Raw genomic sequence first — 15,361 nt, 5'->3', positions numbered from 1 at the left:
TTAATAATTTTTAATAAGTAATTTTTTTAAGACAATTATTGTATTTTTTAAGAATTTTTTCATTAGAACTAAATTTCTTTTATGCTATTAAAAAGTAAAATGGCTTGCCATAGAAGTGGGGGTCACGTGTCGGAATTGACCCGAAATGTGCGATGTGTGAGATTTTTGCGAATGCTGATGTATGGGATAAAAATTGTGCCTGTTTAAAATTTTTTAGTTTTGAAAAAATTGAAATTTTTGAAAATTTCTCTACAAAAAACTAGATCTTCGTACATCAAAAATTTCTGTTATTTTGAATGTCAACGTTTTCTATCAGTAATCGCCTTTAGTGATTACTATTATTAAATTTTAATTGGATTTTTTGGTGGATTTTGAGTTTTTTAAGTGGGTTATTTTTAATAGATCCAACCCAATAAAATTCACCGGGTTTTATTGGGATTAAAGTCCATTCGTCAAATCCTGAAATAAGTAAATAGTATAACATTTTTAAATTGTTTGATATGAAATAAGTTCAGTAGATGATGAATTGAAAAATTTATCTTAATCCATTTTTTTTATCTGCGAAATATTATTGAAGATTAATAAAAATTATAATTTCCATTTAATCTGTCCTTAAAATACCAGTTACCATATAATCATATTTTATATAATTATTTATAATAATATTTTTTCATACTATTTCTAATATTATTTATAATTTCTAATATTATTTATAATAGACATAATAAAGATTTTTACATTTAGTGATAATAGAGATTCTTATATATTAGGGATAATAGACATTCTTATACTTTTCTATATCAAGCAAAGATACTGATGTTATCTCTTTGAATTATTTGAGTTTAAGCTAACAATAAGAAAGACATAATTGAAGCAATTGCATACCATAACATTTAAGTAAAACTTATGACATGATTAATATCTTTTTAGATAAGATATCTTTTGGAATAAGAGCACATTATTTAAAGCATTTCTAAATGTTTCCAAAGACTCTTTATTTGGTGATTATACATACCCAAAGGATACAAAAGAAAACGGAAACATGGATAGAGGACATGGTGCCACCTACATAGGAAGTGATAGCCACTTACTCGAATACTGGGAAGAATATCAGAAAATGATAGAAGAAACAAAAATGTTGGATGATTATTTAGATGAAGAATGTAGCTCCCGAAGTTATGATGGTATGTACTAGATAATTTAAGCTACATATATGGTGTCCTTAAGTTCTTGTATACGAAGTACTAGACATGATACTTTATGCTAAAACAAACAACTTTTTCCTTTAATAAAATTGTGTGTGTCTGGCAAGTGAAGAGTAGACTTTGAAAATGCGTTTTTTTGCGTTAAAGATGACATAGTGTTCAATAATAAAAGATACATATTATAAGCTACTTTGAAATGTTCAAAAGCATTTTTTTCAAATCAATTTATATATACTGAAAAAAATCTAGACATTTGAAGTATGTTATGTTATTTAACTAGATACAAACAAAATTTGTTTAACATTATTAGAAATTGTTTAGCAATTTTGTTTAATATTTTACATCTTACTGATTGGCAAATTGTTATTTTCTGTAAAGATGATTTTTCCTTGTGGTCTTTCTTTCTCATTTTCTAAAATAATTTATAAATTTTGGACAAAACGCATTTTAAAACTGTTTGTCAAGTTATTTTTACAGAATAGCAAATTAAAATTGTAAATGAATAAATACTCTTATTTCTGCGGCGTTCAGACGCGTACTATTGTGTACCTAGTCTTTAATTAAATAATAATTATATTAATAATCATAAGTAATATCTTAAGATTCTAATGCAGCTCTATCATGATTAGTTTACAACGTCTTAAGACTGTACTTAAGATAGTTTTAAATAATAAGAATCAACTGTGAGTATTGACTTTTAACCTTATTACGCATTGTTAAATAGGAGAAATTTACAAAATAAATATTGTTTTCATTCTTTAAGTAATAAATAGATAAAAGAATTATCTAATTCCATAAAGCGCCACCTAAAAATAAAGACAAATATATGACAAATAATAATATGATTTGCGAGCTGAGTTTTATTATTCTAAATATTGTAACATATAATAATTAAATAGTATACTACGCATGAAAGCGAGCACAGCAGAGCAGACAGCGCACTAGTCTGATATGCTAGAGAAATCCTGGGTTTAGGATTCCTGGTAGAGAACCAAAAATTGTCATATCTTTTCTCGTATCTTCTCTCGAAAAGAAACGGTAACTTACCAAGAATATCTTTGCCAAGAACACTTCTCCAATAAAGTTTCGTCGTTCAGAATCGATATTAAGTTGTTTACTGAGTGCATAACTCTTAAGATTGATTTATTTTGTAAGAGCGATTAAAAATAAGATACAATATTCGAGCTAAAATATTTAAAAACTAATTTTCTCTTTATTTTTTTACAATAAGAAATATAAAGGACTTGCTCAAAATTAAATATTAACTTTTAAAATGTTAATAATTATATACATAATTATTATATACATAATTGCATAAAATCAAGAGACACGGTAGTTGTCTCACGCCAAATGGACGCGCAGCGCGAGACTGCCCCAAGTCAGCAAGTTGCGAACATCCGAGATTATTTTAATAAAGGTTGGACCGATCGACTTCTGAATATAAGTTCAATCGACAGTTTAAGTTCGAATTATATAATAAGTATTTATTTTATGTCTTACGAATGCAAATATCGTGATGCGAAATCATGCGAAATATCAAATTTTAATGATACGTCATCGCCTCAAAAAATCTCCTTTTCATTTTTTCGACAGTAGATGGCACGTTTATTGCGATTCTCATTTGCAGATTTATCTATGGTTTCTTAGCATTGTATATCAATAGTCAATGAAACGAATAATTCGCAGAATAATTAATCAATAATAAATTTATCAATATTAGGTCGATAATTATTAATTCATTGCGTGGATAAATTAAATCAATAAGATTTGTAATATTGAGAATTAATTTTTTATTATAATTTCCTATTTAATAATATTAATAATGTAGCTGTAATAACATGTAATAACATGTTTCGAAAGCTATAGTCTATGGTATTTGCTGTCAAGGAAGTGAGTGTCTAGATGTTCGCTGACGAAGAACTAAATATAGTATCTAAAAATTTAGCTAGATGCAGATCTGAAAATAATTTTGTTGAACTGTCAAAATAATTATGTTGGAATTCAAATACGATGACTTGAATATTGCAAAAAATTTTGACATTTATTTTATGTCATTCTACATAATTATATTGATGATTCAACAGAATTATTTTTAGATCTAATATTTAAACAAATTTTTAGATTTTTCAGCAAAAATGATTTTTCTGTGTACATTGGCTGTGTTCAACAGAGAAAACTAATCAGTTAGCGTTTAGTAATTTTTTAATATAATTGATTCCTACATTTAGATTTAGCGGAGACCTAAAAGCAAGAATCAGTCATATTAAAGAATTACTAAATCCTAACTAATTAGTTTTCTTTGCTGAACACAGCCATTAAATTTATTTTTTAACTTTGACTCAAATTTACTTTATTATTTATTAGATGCATACGAGTTTAGTAATACTGTTTACTAAACAATTCTATCACAAAAATAGATTGATTTAATAGTTTTTATGTAGTATTTATATAAATTTACGTTCTGATCTTTTAGTATTGATATCTACTGACTGAGCTATGTAGCAAGAACGAAAGATGATATTGAGAAGATCCATAAGTTAAGAAATCAGGTGCGGATATTCACGGAGGATATTCAATTCTTCATCGGTCTTCTGGTAGATTATTAGGATTATATATATGGATAATGCAGTCATCAAGCGATATCTCATTGCGATATCCTATTAATATATTACAAAATGCATGATATAACAAATTTATCTTTTTTTATGTTATAATAACTAGAATACAAGAATACGCGCCATTTATTTAATTTCATTATATATACAAGATGGGGCAGTCCATTTAGAATATTTCCGCTATTTTTAGAGATATGAAATAATATATTGATGTTATAGATGATTCAATTGGTGGAAAGGAAACACATAGTTGCTTTAAAAAAAATACATATGCAAAAATATAATTTTTTAAATAAACAATTATGTAGTTTCTTTCTATCAATTGATTTATCTATTGATTATAATGTTTTGAAAAGCTCTCGAGGTAAGTTATAAAAATATGCATGAGGATTTTATTTAAAAAACTCAAAGTGACCTTGTCCTAATAATGCCACCCAAGGTCAAATCATAATATTTTATATCCTCCTCGAAGTCATAAAACTTTTTTTTGTCTGAAACATTTTTCCCTAAATACACCCTTTTCGAGTTATCAGTATGGAAAGATTACAATGGCCCATCCTATATATTTGCATTTATATTAGGTGTAGTAAAAAGAAATCCATTATTTTTGCATGAAATTGAATGGAAAAATAATGTATTTCTTTTTACTACACCTAATATATGTTCTGTGACCATAGGCACAACTTCGTCGCTTTTCTGTGATCATAATTTGACAATGATTTTACTCTGATACTCTAAGTCGGTAGTTACTTATATATTGAGCATTCAAGCGTACCCATCTCTAAGTGTTTAAATATTCAACTTCCACAAATGCTTGAATAACTTTCACTTCATTTACTTTCTTCCATTTGAACACAAGAACGATACCTATTGATTATTATTAAAGATAGATTTGTAGGGAGTTGACTTTGTCTTAGTTTTAGAAGTGCTGGCTGAATTTTCCATCGAATTCCAAGACGAGTAATATCTCTGTAGCATCCCGATATCTTTTTATCTACTATCATTAGGATCTCCTTGGAAACATTCTCGTATTCTCTCAACATTCTTATAAAATTCATTTTAGAGGATCGCAGCGTTATTGTCTTGATTGTTTGAAAAAGAAGAATCTTAAATATCGAATATATAGCCAGGTGTAACAATCAGCATAGATTTGAGTAAATGTTGCCTCTTATGAATACCAAATGATTGTCGGAGAGTACGAAAATTGCTAGGAATGTAGCTATAAGTACCGTTAATGTACACAATTACACGAGAATATGTGGTACGAGATTGTATAATTTGTTGGCGAAATCAGTTACAATATAATGGGAGTACAAATAAGTTTCCGCCGTTTGCAAAAAACGGCGCCACTAATAAACTATAATTAAAATTGTTTGATGTAAAACGACATATCGTAAGATTGGACATCCGGCAACACCATAACCTTGAAATATTAGCGATTTTATATCAGCATCATATTTTTTTTTTGTACGAAAATGTCGAGTAAGCGTCGTTTTAAGTCGAATAAGCGTCATTTGCAGGAACTTTTGATTTACTTCTTTAATTTGAAGAAATCTGCAGCTGAGGTTCATAGATTGCTTATAAAAGCATATGGTGATGCTGCCTTAAATGAGAGAAGTTGTGAGTGGTTTCAAAAGTTTAAGAACGGTGAATTTGACGTCGAAGACAAAGAACGTAGCGGAAGGCCGAAAGTGTACAAAGACGCGGAATTAGAAGCATTATTGGATGAAGATTCGTGTTAAACGCAAAAATAACTTGCACTTACATTAGGAGTGACTCAACAAACAATTTCATATCGTTTGAAATCATTGGGAATGATTCAAAAGCAAGGGAATTAGGTTCCATATGAACTGAAGCCGAGAAACGTTGAACGCTGATTTTTCACATGTGAAATGCTGTTTGCCAGGCATAAACGAAAGGGTTTTTTGCATCGTATAGTCACTGGTGATGAAAAATGGATCCACTACGATAAAGAAGAGGAAATCATGAGGACCACCTGGCCATGCTTCAACATCGACAGCCAAGCCGAATATTCATGGAAAAAAACTCATGTTGTGTATTTGGTGGAATCAGCTTGGTGTCGTGTATTATGAGTTGCTCAAACCGAACGAGATCATTACTGGAGCTCTCTACCGAACACAATTGAGATTGAGCCGAGCACTCAAGGAAAAACGCGTCCACTACTATTCCAGGCATGACAAAATTATTCTCCTGCATGATAATGCTCGACCACATGTTGCGGCGCCGGTCAAAACCTTAGAAACACTCAAATGGGAAGTTCTATCCCACCCGCCGTATTCTCCAGACATTGTTCCTTCTGACTACCACTTGTTCCGATCGATGACGCATGGCCTATCTGAGCAACACTTCACATCATATGAAGATACCAAAAATTGTATCGATGATTAGATAGCTTCAAAAGATGAAGCATTCTTCCGACGCGGTATCCACATGCTACAGAAAGATGGGCAAAAAGTAGTGGCTAGCGATGACCATTACTTTGAATAAAACATTATGTACTGTTCTTTCACAATAAATATTTAATTTTTGATAAAAAATGGCGGAAACTTATTTGTATTTCCCATATATTCTCCTATTTTTCCGACCTCATTATTGGATCATAGTACCATATATATCAATTTAGCTTTAGAGCCTTTTCGAGGAGCCAGAGGCTTACTTATGTTTTCACATTTGGTAGTAGTTTGCATTCTTACTTCTTAGAATTTGTCGAGGGGATCTACAGTTTAACGTCGAATCCGAACGGCGAACGCGTATACGCGGGATCAAACTCGGATCCACAGATCACAAATCAATCGCACTGAGTGGCGAGCCTCGGTACCCTCGCTCCACTGTCATTCCTATTCCTAAGTCTCGCTACCCAACCTCACTCTCTTCTCTTCCTCCCTGTCTCTCCAAGCTTCTCGAGCGCATATGCTTCCTATAGCTGAATTCATCTTTTTCCAAAAATAATGTCATTCCAACCTTCTAAACTGGCTTCAAAAAGTTGCGAAGCATTACAACTACTCTCTTGTACATCAAATTTTCAAACAAATCTGTGCATCAAATTTTGCATTCTGTTGACTATGCCTCAATCTCGGTATTAATTACCCTTTTCCAAAGCTTTTGACAGAGTCAACCATGCTAAAGAAGCTAAAATGTTACGGCCTTTCTGAGTCTTGTCATTTATCAGTTCCTTCCTCTTCGATTGCTCAAACAATTTACAATCCTTTTCCTCTCCTCACACCTTGTCTTCTTGTATGTCTCAGGGCTCTGTTCTTGGTCCTCTATTCTTCAGCATATTTGCTGTAGATTCTTCTTCGTTAAATGCATACATATATGCAAATGATGTTCTTCTTGTGAAGTCGTTTTCTCCTTTCGCTGCAATCACTACTTCAGCTATTTTAAACTATGAATATTGAGCTCATCGCTGAATGGTCTCTATCCAACAGTCTGACGCTAAATCTTGCTAAATCTTAATATCTACCTATCAGTTCCTCTGCACTACTATCTCGTATTCAATCCTTCAATATTTCTTTTCACTCTGTTCCCCTCAATACTCTCTCTGTTGTTCATATCCTTGGTTTATGTGTTGATTCCTCTTCGACGTTTAAATAATATATCACTCTTAAATGTAGAACAGTTTATTTTATGTCTTCATCTTTGTATCCACTTCATCATATTCTTACCATCTCACAAAAACTTCACTTCTCTCAATTACTTATTCTTATTTGATTATATTGATATTGATGATGTCTATATATTTAGCTTAAATAGTCAACTCTTAAATCGCATGCAACGCGTGCAAAACTGCTGTCTGCGGCTTACGCATAGTAGTCGTAAATTTGATCACATCATTCCGATATTCAAACGATCTGGCTGGCTAAATATTAAGCAGCGTTTCATCATTCATCTGTTGCATGGTTTTAATTCTACGCTCCAATACTCCATCGTCATGATCTTTTACATTTCAATTACGAATTTCACTCTGATTACTTGCGACTCATACATTACAGTAATCTCTCTCTTCCCGGTCGCTGCTTATTGTCAGTCAAATTTCGTGCCTCTTTCTTTCACTGCGCCCAAATTCTATAACACCTTATCTCTTAATGTTAGGTCTTCCTCTTCTCTTTCTTCCTTTCGTTCTTCTGCTGCTCAGTTTATCTTATCTCATTACAATTAACATTGATGTAAATCAAATTTTATAACTGGCTATACATCAATAATATTGCTGTCGCTTTACCATTTGCTTGTTCTTATCGTTACCACTTCTGTATATATTACTAACTAAACCTAATTCTGTAACTTAAACTGTAAATCTAATTCATAAGCTTACGCAATGCAATAAAGTTATTATTATTATTATTATTATTATTATTATTATTATTATATAGTTATTATTATTATTATAATACAAAAACAAAGACAAAGACAATGGAGCGTTTCTAATAGGAAAAAAAAGGTGCCTGTAGATAGAGAGCAGTTTAAGATGAAAGGTAGGATCGAGATAGAAAGGTATGCATAGCATAAACATATGGCAGAGATATCATATGACCTGGAGGATGTGAGCTTTTTGCCAATATATTACGCAAGGATTATAAAATTAAAGACAAAAGACTTTACCGCATCGTAGTTAGATTGAAGGAAATGATTCAATACAGTTGACGAAGAGTTACAGGACGAAAGAGAATCAACGAAGTAATTGTTCAGTAATTCATCAGAATTACGAAGGTGATCAGGAATGATATTATTAGAAGAGCGATGTCCATCAAGATCAGATAGATTCCTCCAAAAATGCCGCGACGAGTTGGTGAAGCACAAGGAGGCGAAAAAAGAATGCTTTTCTTTATAAATCGTCGAGTCAGGTTGCGCAGAGATTTATAATGACTCCAATCAGACGGATCACGACAATGCCGAAATTTACGCAGTGAGCGACTTTTTAGGTTAATAAGTTTATATAGCAGGAATAAATTTATATATAGCAGGAATAATTTAAAGTGCGCTAGGTTTATTGCAACGTTGTTAGTGGTGCAAGTCGATCAAAGATGGATAGGATTGTCGTAAAGATATACTTTATCATTAAGAAAAGTAGCATCATATATACGAGACTAATCTACCGCTTTATATGTCTTTAGATATAATCTCTTCTTATGATTGCATCCAAATTCCGATTCATCGGAATAAAATGCATTACAGATTTTTGGACAATGGAAACTGCTAAACTCGTTGCTTGTCTGCTTGAATACTCAAAGATAACTTTAAAAAAATCGTAGAAAGTCGCATCTTGCAAGAACATTAACAAGTCTTTCTTAGATATAAAATCGATGTTTCAAAAAGGCAATCTATCGTAATAATCAAATAGTTTAAGGAATTGCTGTCACTGGAGAAAAGGATTGGAACTCAATATCTATAAAACTGTTCTCATTAACGAATCTTCTTTGATCTCTTATTTCGGAGTTTTTGCAAGAATATTTGAATTTTTTTTCTTTTAATGACTTATAATATATACCTTAATAGATTATTGAACCGCAAGTCAGGTAGCAATGCCTGAAGAAAGAAACTCAAGAAGAAACATTGATCATTTAAATGATGTTGACATAACCTGACATCTTCTAGAATAAAAATATCTCGCAAAACGGAAACGTTTACTTTGCGTTAAAGCTTAATCGCTATTATTATGTTACGCTACGTATTTTATTGTACAGATCTGCAAAAGTTTTACGAATTCATCACTTGCCTTAAAAGGAGGGGAGAGAATGTATGCATGGAGAAGGAGAAATGAGTGGATGGAGTGGAGAGGGGAGGGAGTAGGTGAAAGAATAGTGGGAGTGGTGGGAAAGCGGTGGGAGATAGGTGGAAGAATGATGATGTGAATGATGAAGTGAAGAAAGGGAGGAATGATTGACAGTTGCTTATACGGTAGCAACGGCAGTTGTCTATTTCGTACATTCAATGATCTCTAGAACTCAAACGGCTCAATAAATCGAGTTAGAGCAATGAATCGGGCAATGACAACTTTTTTTATCAGGATCATCTAATTTATAAATTAGTTTCAGTTAAATCCACCGGGACCTGTTTTCCATAAGGATTGTGTGGGATCCTTTATTTTGGAACACCTTATATGCTATTTTTCATACTTCTTTCCTTTTCGTTTTCTTCCTTTTGCTTTCTTATTGCTTTCTTTTTAAATTATTCTTTTCGATGAATTCTTTCCTTTTCCTTTTCTTTTTTTTTCAGTCATCTTCTTTCGATGAATTCTTTTATTATTAATAAGATGAAAACCTTATTTAATAATTAACAATAAAATATAATACAAAAATACTAATATGAATACTAATGTTTTGCGTAACGTTAGGATGAGTCCAAACTATCGAGTCGAATATGACAAAATATTTTATTATAGTGTTATTAAATAGTTTATTATAATGTTTTGAAAAGGCCTTGACGTCTATATAAGCTATATAAGCATGAAATAAAAAATTAGGATTTCCATTTTAGATAATCTTAACTTGATCTTAAGAATATTTTCTCTAAGTCAACTAAAGTTATCACTTTCTTTCCTCCTGGTAACTGAGCAACTTTTGTTTAAACATTTTTTCATATCTTTTATATTTTTCGAGATATTTTAGTATATCATTTAAGATAACTTACTCTGTATATTTTTATCCATATAATCTTATGCTTCATTTTCATCACAATTTTTTTCTTTTTTTTTCCTTTCTCATCTTTACTTTTCTTTTTTCTTTTTTTGATAATTATTTAAAATAGAAAAGTCAGCTCTGATAACCTTAACTTTAATGTATAATATCGAGATCATAATCTTGATGAAGAGACTTTTAACAGATTTTAATAATTGCTCATCATTTGTTAAAAAGTTATTAACAGTCAAAATTAATAATTATTTACCTTTACATGAAGTCAGTATAGATAATTAGGCAGGGAGAGAGATATGGGATGGACCGATTAAGGGAATACTTTCCAAAGTGAAGTGAATTCTACCCTCCCCCTCCCCCATGCCAAGGGTCATCCGACTTTCCACGCGAAGCGAATCCCATCCGGACAATCGCTCATGAAATAAGCGCAGCGAGGGAATCATTACGGAAAAGAGATAACAATATTTTTATATGTTCTGATATATGGTACACTGCTTGTATTGAAAAATTATTCCGTTATTATTATGTGTATTGCGACAGCATCTAGTTCCAGCAATGATATTATAAATGGTAGCCATATTGCCACTACAGCTTTTGAGATATGGCAGTTACAGTGTAATATAAAAAAGGATAAAGAAATGCAAAAAGTAGTTATTATCTAGAAACAAATAGGTATATACCAGGCTTAAATTCGCTGTTTTTTAGTCAGAAAAACACATTTTTTTTTTCCTAGGAAGCAAAAACAAATTTATTCAAAGTACCTCACTAACTATACATTTTTCCCATCTTTCGAGCAATTTGTGTATACCACGCCAAAAAAAATTCCTCATCTTTCGAGGCAAACTACTTATCAAGCCATTTTCGGACGTCTTCGAAAGAATCGAATGCCGCTCAGCGAGCGCGTGGCTCATCGATGAAAACAGGTGATAGTCAGAAGGTGCCAGGTCTGGTGAGTAAACGGGATGGGGTAGCACTTCCCAGTTGAGTATCTCCAAGTAGTTTTGGACCATTGTTGACGTGTGCGATAGTGCGTTGTTGTGGAGGAAAATCAGCTTGTCATGTCTTTTCTGATAATGCGACCTTTTTTCACGCAGAGCACGGTGCAATTTGATCAGTTGTTGATGATAGCAGTGAGTATTAACAGTTTCACCAGGTTTTAACAGCTTGTAGTACATGACACCCTCCTGATCCCACCAAACGTCTTCCATCCGAAGCGATCTTGAGGAAGATGTTAATGATTGGGCGGGATCAACCCAAGATTTCTTGCGTTTAGGATTCTAAAAATAGATCCACTTTTCATTGCCTGTCACAATCCGATGCAGGAACGACTTTCTTTTTTGTTTAGCAAGCAAAATTTGGTATGTGTTTTGGCGTCGCTCCATCTGCCTATCGTTCAGTTCATGCGGCATCCATTTTCCGATCTTTTGAACCTTCCCCATGTAGCCGCATGGAAATGGCTGCTTGAGAAACACCCAATTGCTCGGCAAGCATTTTTTGCGATTGGATATTGTCCTCGTTCAAAAGAGCCTGCAATTGACCTCAACCTTCCTGGGCCGATTTTCACGCTTCTTGTCACTCAAGTCAAAATTGTCGTCATTGAACCGATGAAACCAATCTCTGCACGTTGATAAAGCATTGTCGCCATAGGCATCACAAGCCTCCACAAGCATTCGATGCGATTCGGCAACCGATTTCTTCAAATAAAAACAGAAAAGCAAAGCTTCCCGCATATGCTTTTTTTTTTTTAGCAATTAGACATGATTACGAAAGAAAAAATGTATGTTGTTGTATGAAATTGCTGATGATGTGCACTGGTTAATGTCGACAGATGTCAAACACATAAAAAAAAGTGTGTTGTGTGTCCAGGGTAGCTTTATACGCTCACTAATGCCACCTATGAGTAAACAGCGGATTTAAGCTTATACACCTGGTCAATTCCTCGGAAAAATTATGGATACTGCTTTTGTTCAAAACCTCTAATATTATTATATTAAGTATATTGATATCTTGATACATGCATTTGTTCATCTGCATTTATATATATTATAATTCTACTGTAATATTGTAATACTGACTATTGTAATACTGTTCCGAAATAAGATGCTGTTGGCAGTACTAAAGTAATTTCGTAATGGCTGATACTATTGTGATGTCATGATGATTACACTATCAGTAAAAAAGAAATGTATATTCGACTTAATATTTCTTTTTTATGAAAGGATAAAGAATAAAAGCATTATTTATTATAATATATTAATTTTTTATTTTTATTTTTTATTAACAATACAATATGAAAGAAGACCACAGGCTAGTATAACTTATAGTTTATTTTTATTATGTAAGACTGGCTTTAGATCATGACGTGGCAATAACTTGCAAATTCTTTGGTAATAATCTGCAAACTCTTTTTAATTTAAGATTGTCTTAAATGTACTATGTTGTGAACTAATTATAACAGGGCTGCATTAGCATCTTAAGTATATTATTTATGAATATTAGCCAAGATCTATGTATGCGAATTAGGAGCGCATGCCGTGAGCATCACATTAACAAGAGCGCTCATTAACTCAGATAGTCAAATCTGAAAAAATAGATTTTGAGCAGCGTCTGCTACCAATTTTTGATTGCAGAAAGGCAACAAATTTTACACAGAGTTTGTATTATCAGACAATGTCAGCAAACTGTTGTCAAAAATATGACAAAGCCTGCTGACATGCTATGCCAACAAATTGATGACAGAAACCGAACAGTATTTGCTGCATAATCTAACAGTAAATTGCGAGCAGAAACCGAGCAGAGCCTGCTGACATAATCTGATGCCAGATTGGCAGCAGAAACCGAGTAAGATCTGTTATTTTCATTTACAATCATAATGGACTTGCTTCTCGTAAAAAGAAAACATCCAGGAGTCCTATAAGAATTGGCGTATGTAAATCGAATAGGCAAATCTCCTAGAGATTCCCAAGCTTTTTCGGAATGTGTTTTCTAACTCTCCGAATGTTTTTTTGATTATTTTATATCTTTCTCATGTGTATTTTGAAATGTGAAGCTAATTAATAATATTTTAACAATAAAACTTGTATTGATTGTTTCCAATTTTGACACCATTTATAAATAAATATATAATATCCAAAATTTCTTATAAGAAATCAGATCGATTTAAATGATAGAACTTACTCGGTTTCTACTGTCAATCTACTGTCAAATTATGTCAGCAGACTCTGCTCGGTTTCTGCTCGCAATCTGCTATCAGATTCTGTTAGCAAGTTCTGTTTGATTTCTGTCAGTCTGTTTGCATAGAATGTTAACAGGTTCTTTTGGCAGAACAGGAGCAGAATGCGACAGTTGTGATTAATACTCTGCTAACATTTTCTGATCTGCTAATATTTTGCTATCTGGGAACTTTAACCTGCTTTTCTGCAAAGACTAATTGGACGCAATTATACTAAAGGAAAAAGTTGTTTGCATAAAGTAACAAGTTTGTGATAAAGTAATTTTGTGAGAATTTAAGGACATCTTGTATAATGTAAAAATTAAAGGAGCTCGGAAAAAGTCATCGATTTTTGCCTCTAATCACGAACACACAAATGATCACAGATCTTGAAATATGAATTAGAATCAGTTCTTTTTAGGATTAAATGCAAAATCCGATTGCGCAACCTTCTCGCAGTGCATATCACGTTGATAACGGTATGAGTGGAATTGACATCAAAAGTCAATTATAATATTAAATTGACAATTAAAATCTAAAATTTAAGGAGGTGGGAAAATGACGTACAAAACATGTATCTGATTCTTGTTTTACAGTCTTCAAGTTTTCGTCAAAGTTGTTATGTTTAAAACATTTTTTAAATGCTATACTGTTTTAAATAAAATTTTAAACGTGTTTAAAACAAATGTTTAAATCATGTTTTTTAAAGGAAATATTTAACATAGATTTTAGACGAATAATATCTATATACTTATTTCTATTTGTATATAATGTGTGTTTCTCATAAAATTGATTATGATTTATGACAGTATTCCGATATATTGCCATCTGAAAATACTGGGCCGTGGACGCCGCGATTTGATTCATGCTCACAAAGCTTATGAGTATCATTTGTCTTTGTTTAACATTTGACAAACAAGGGATAAAATAATTCTTAAATAGATTCTAAAGTGAAATCCGAACTCCGACGAGGTTATCAGAGATCGCTATTTTACAGCACATATCTTTATATACTACACCAACGTCTCACGCAAACTATGATACACGCAGCACGTTTCAATTTTTGTATAATAAATTCGATAGTGTCTAAGTCTAATTCCAAGAATTTGACGTTGTTTGTTCATATGAACTACATGTCTGTGTGCTACAATTTTGTAAGTATAGATTGCAAAGTTTTTATATCAAGCTGTGTTGTTATACGATGAATTCTAATGTCATATTGGACTAAGAAATGGTAAAGAAGATCTCAATTTAAGCAATTTTTTTCGTTCTCGACATAAACTTTATCTTACAGACACATATTAATATGCTTTAATTCTGGAAAATTATTTTCAAATTTATATACGAAGAAAAAAATAATTGTTATACAAAAATTATTGCGTTCGGTAATACAAATGACTTTAGGATTCTTTAAGCGTTGTGAGCGTGAAACGGGCCGCGCCTGCAAATCTATAGTGCATGTTACGTATACTATAGATTTTCAGTACTTAGTGTACATTAGAACACGAATTATATTAGGTGTGGGAAAAAGTTCATGACGTTTTTCCCATTACATCTAACTTAATATATATATATATATATATATATATATATATATATATAATATTANAATANAATATAATAATATATATNAGTATANAATATTAAGAACCTATATATTNTATACATACAAGTGANANA

The 15,361-nt window shown here is 31.9% G+C and overlaps 1 protein-coding gene across 1 annotated transcript in view; it reads left to right on the top strand.

Annotated features, from left to right (window-relative positions):
- The first annotated feature begins 1,042 nt into the window (after positions 1-1,042).
- Positions 1,043-15,361, top strand: part of LOC105622932 (rho GTPase-activating protein 18) — a 25,937-nt gene continuing 11,618 nt past the window's right edge. The window contains exon 1 of the mRNA XM_012204340.1: positions 1,043-1,184. Coding sequence (XP_012059730.1) covers positions 1,043-1,184 — 142 coding nt within the window. The remainder of the gene's footprint in view (positions 1,185-15,361) is intronic.

This window comes from Atta cephalotes, assembly GCF_000143395.1.
Source record: "Atta cephalotes unplaced genomic scaffold scaffold00050, whole genome shotgun sequence".
NCBI classification, from domain to species: Eukaryota; Metazoa; Arthropoda; class Insecta; order Hymenoptera; family Formicidae; genus Atta; species Atta cephalotes.
Note: the sequence above shows the minus strand (reverse complement) of the source record. Positions and strands in the feature narration are given on the sequence as shown.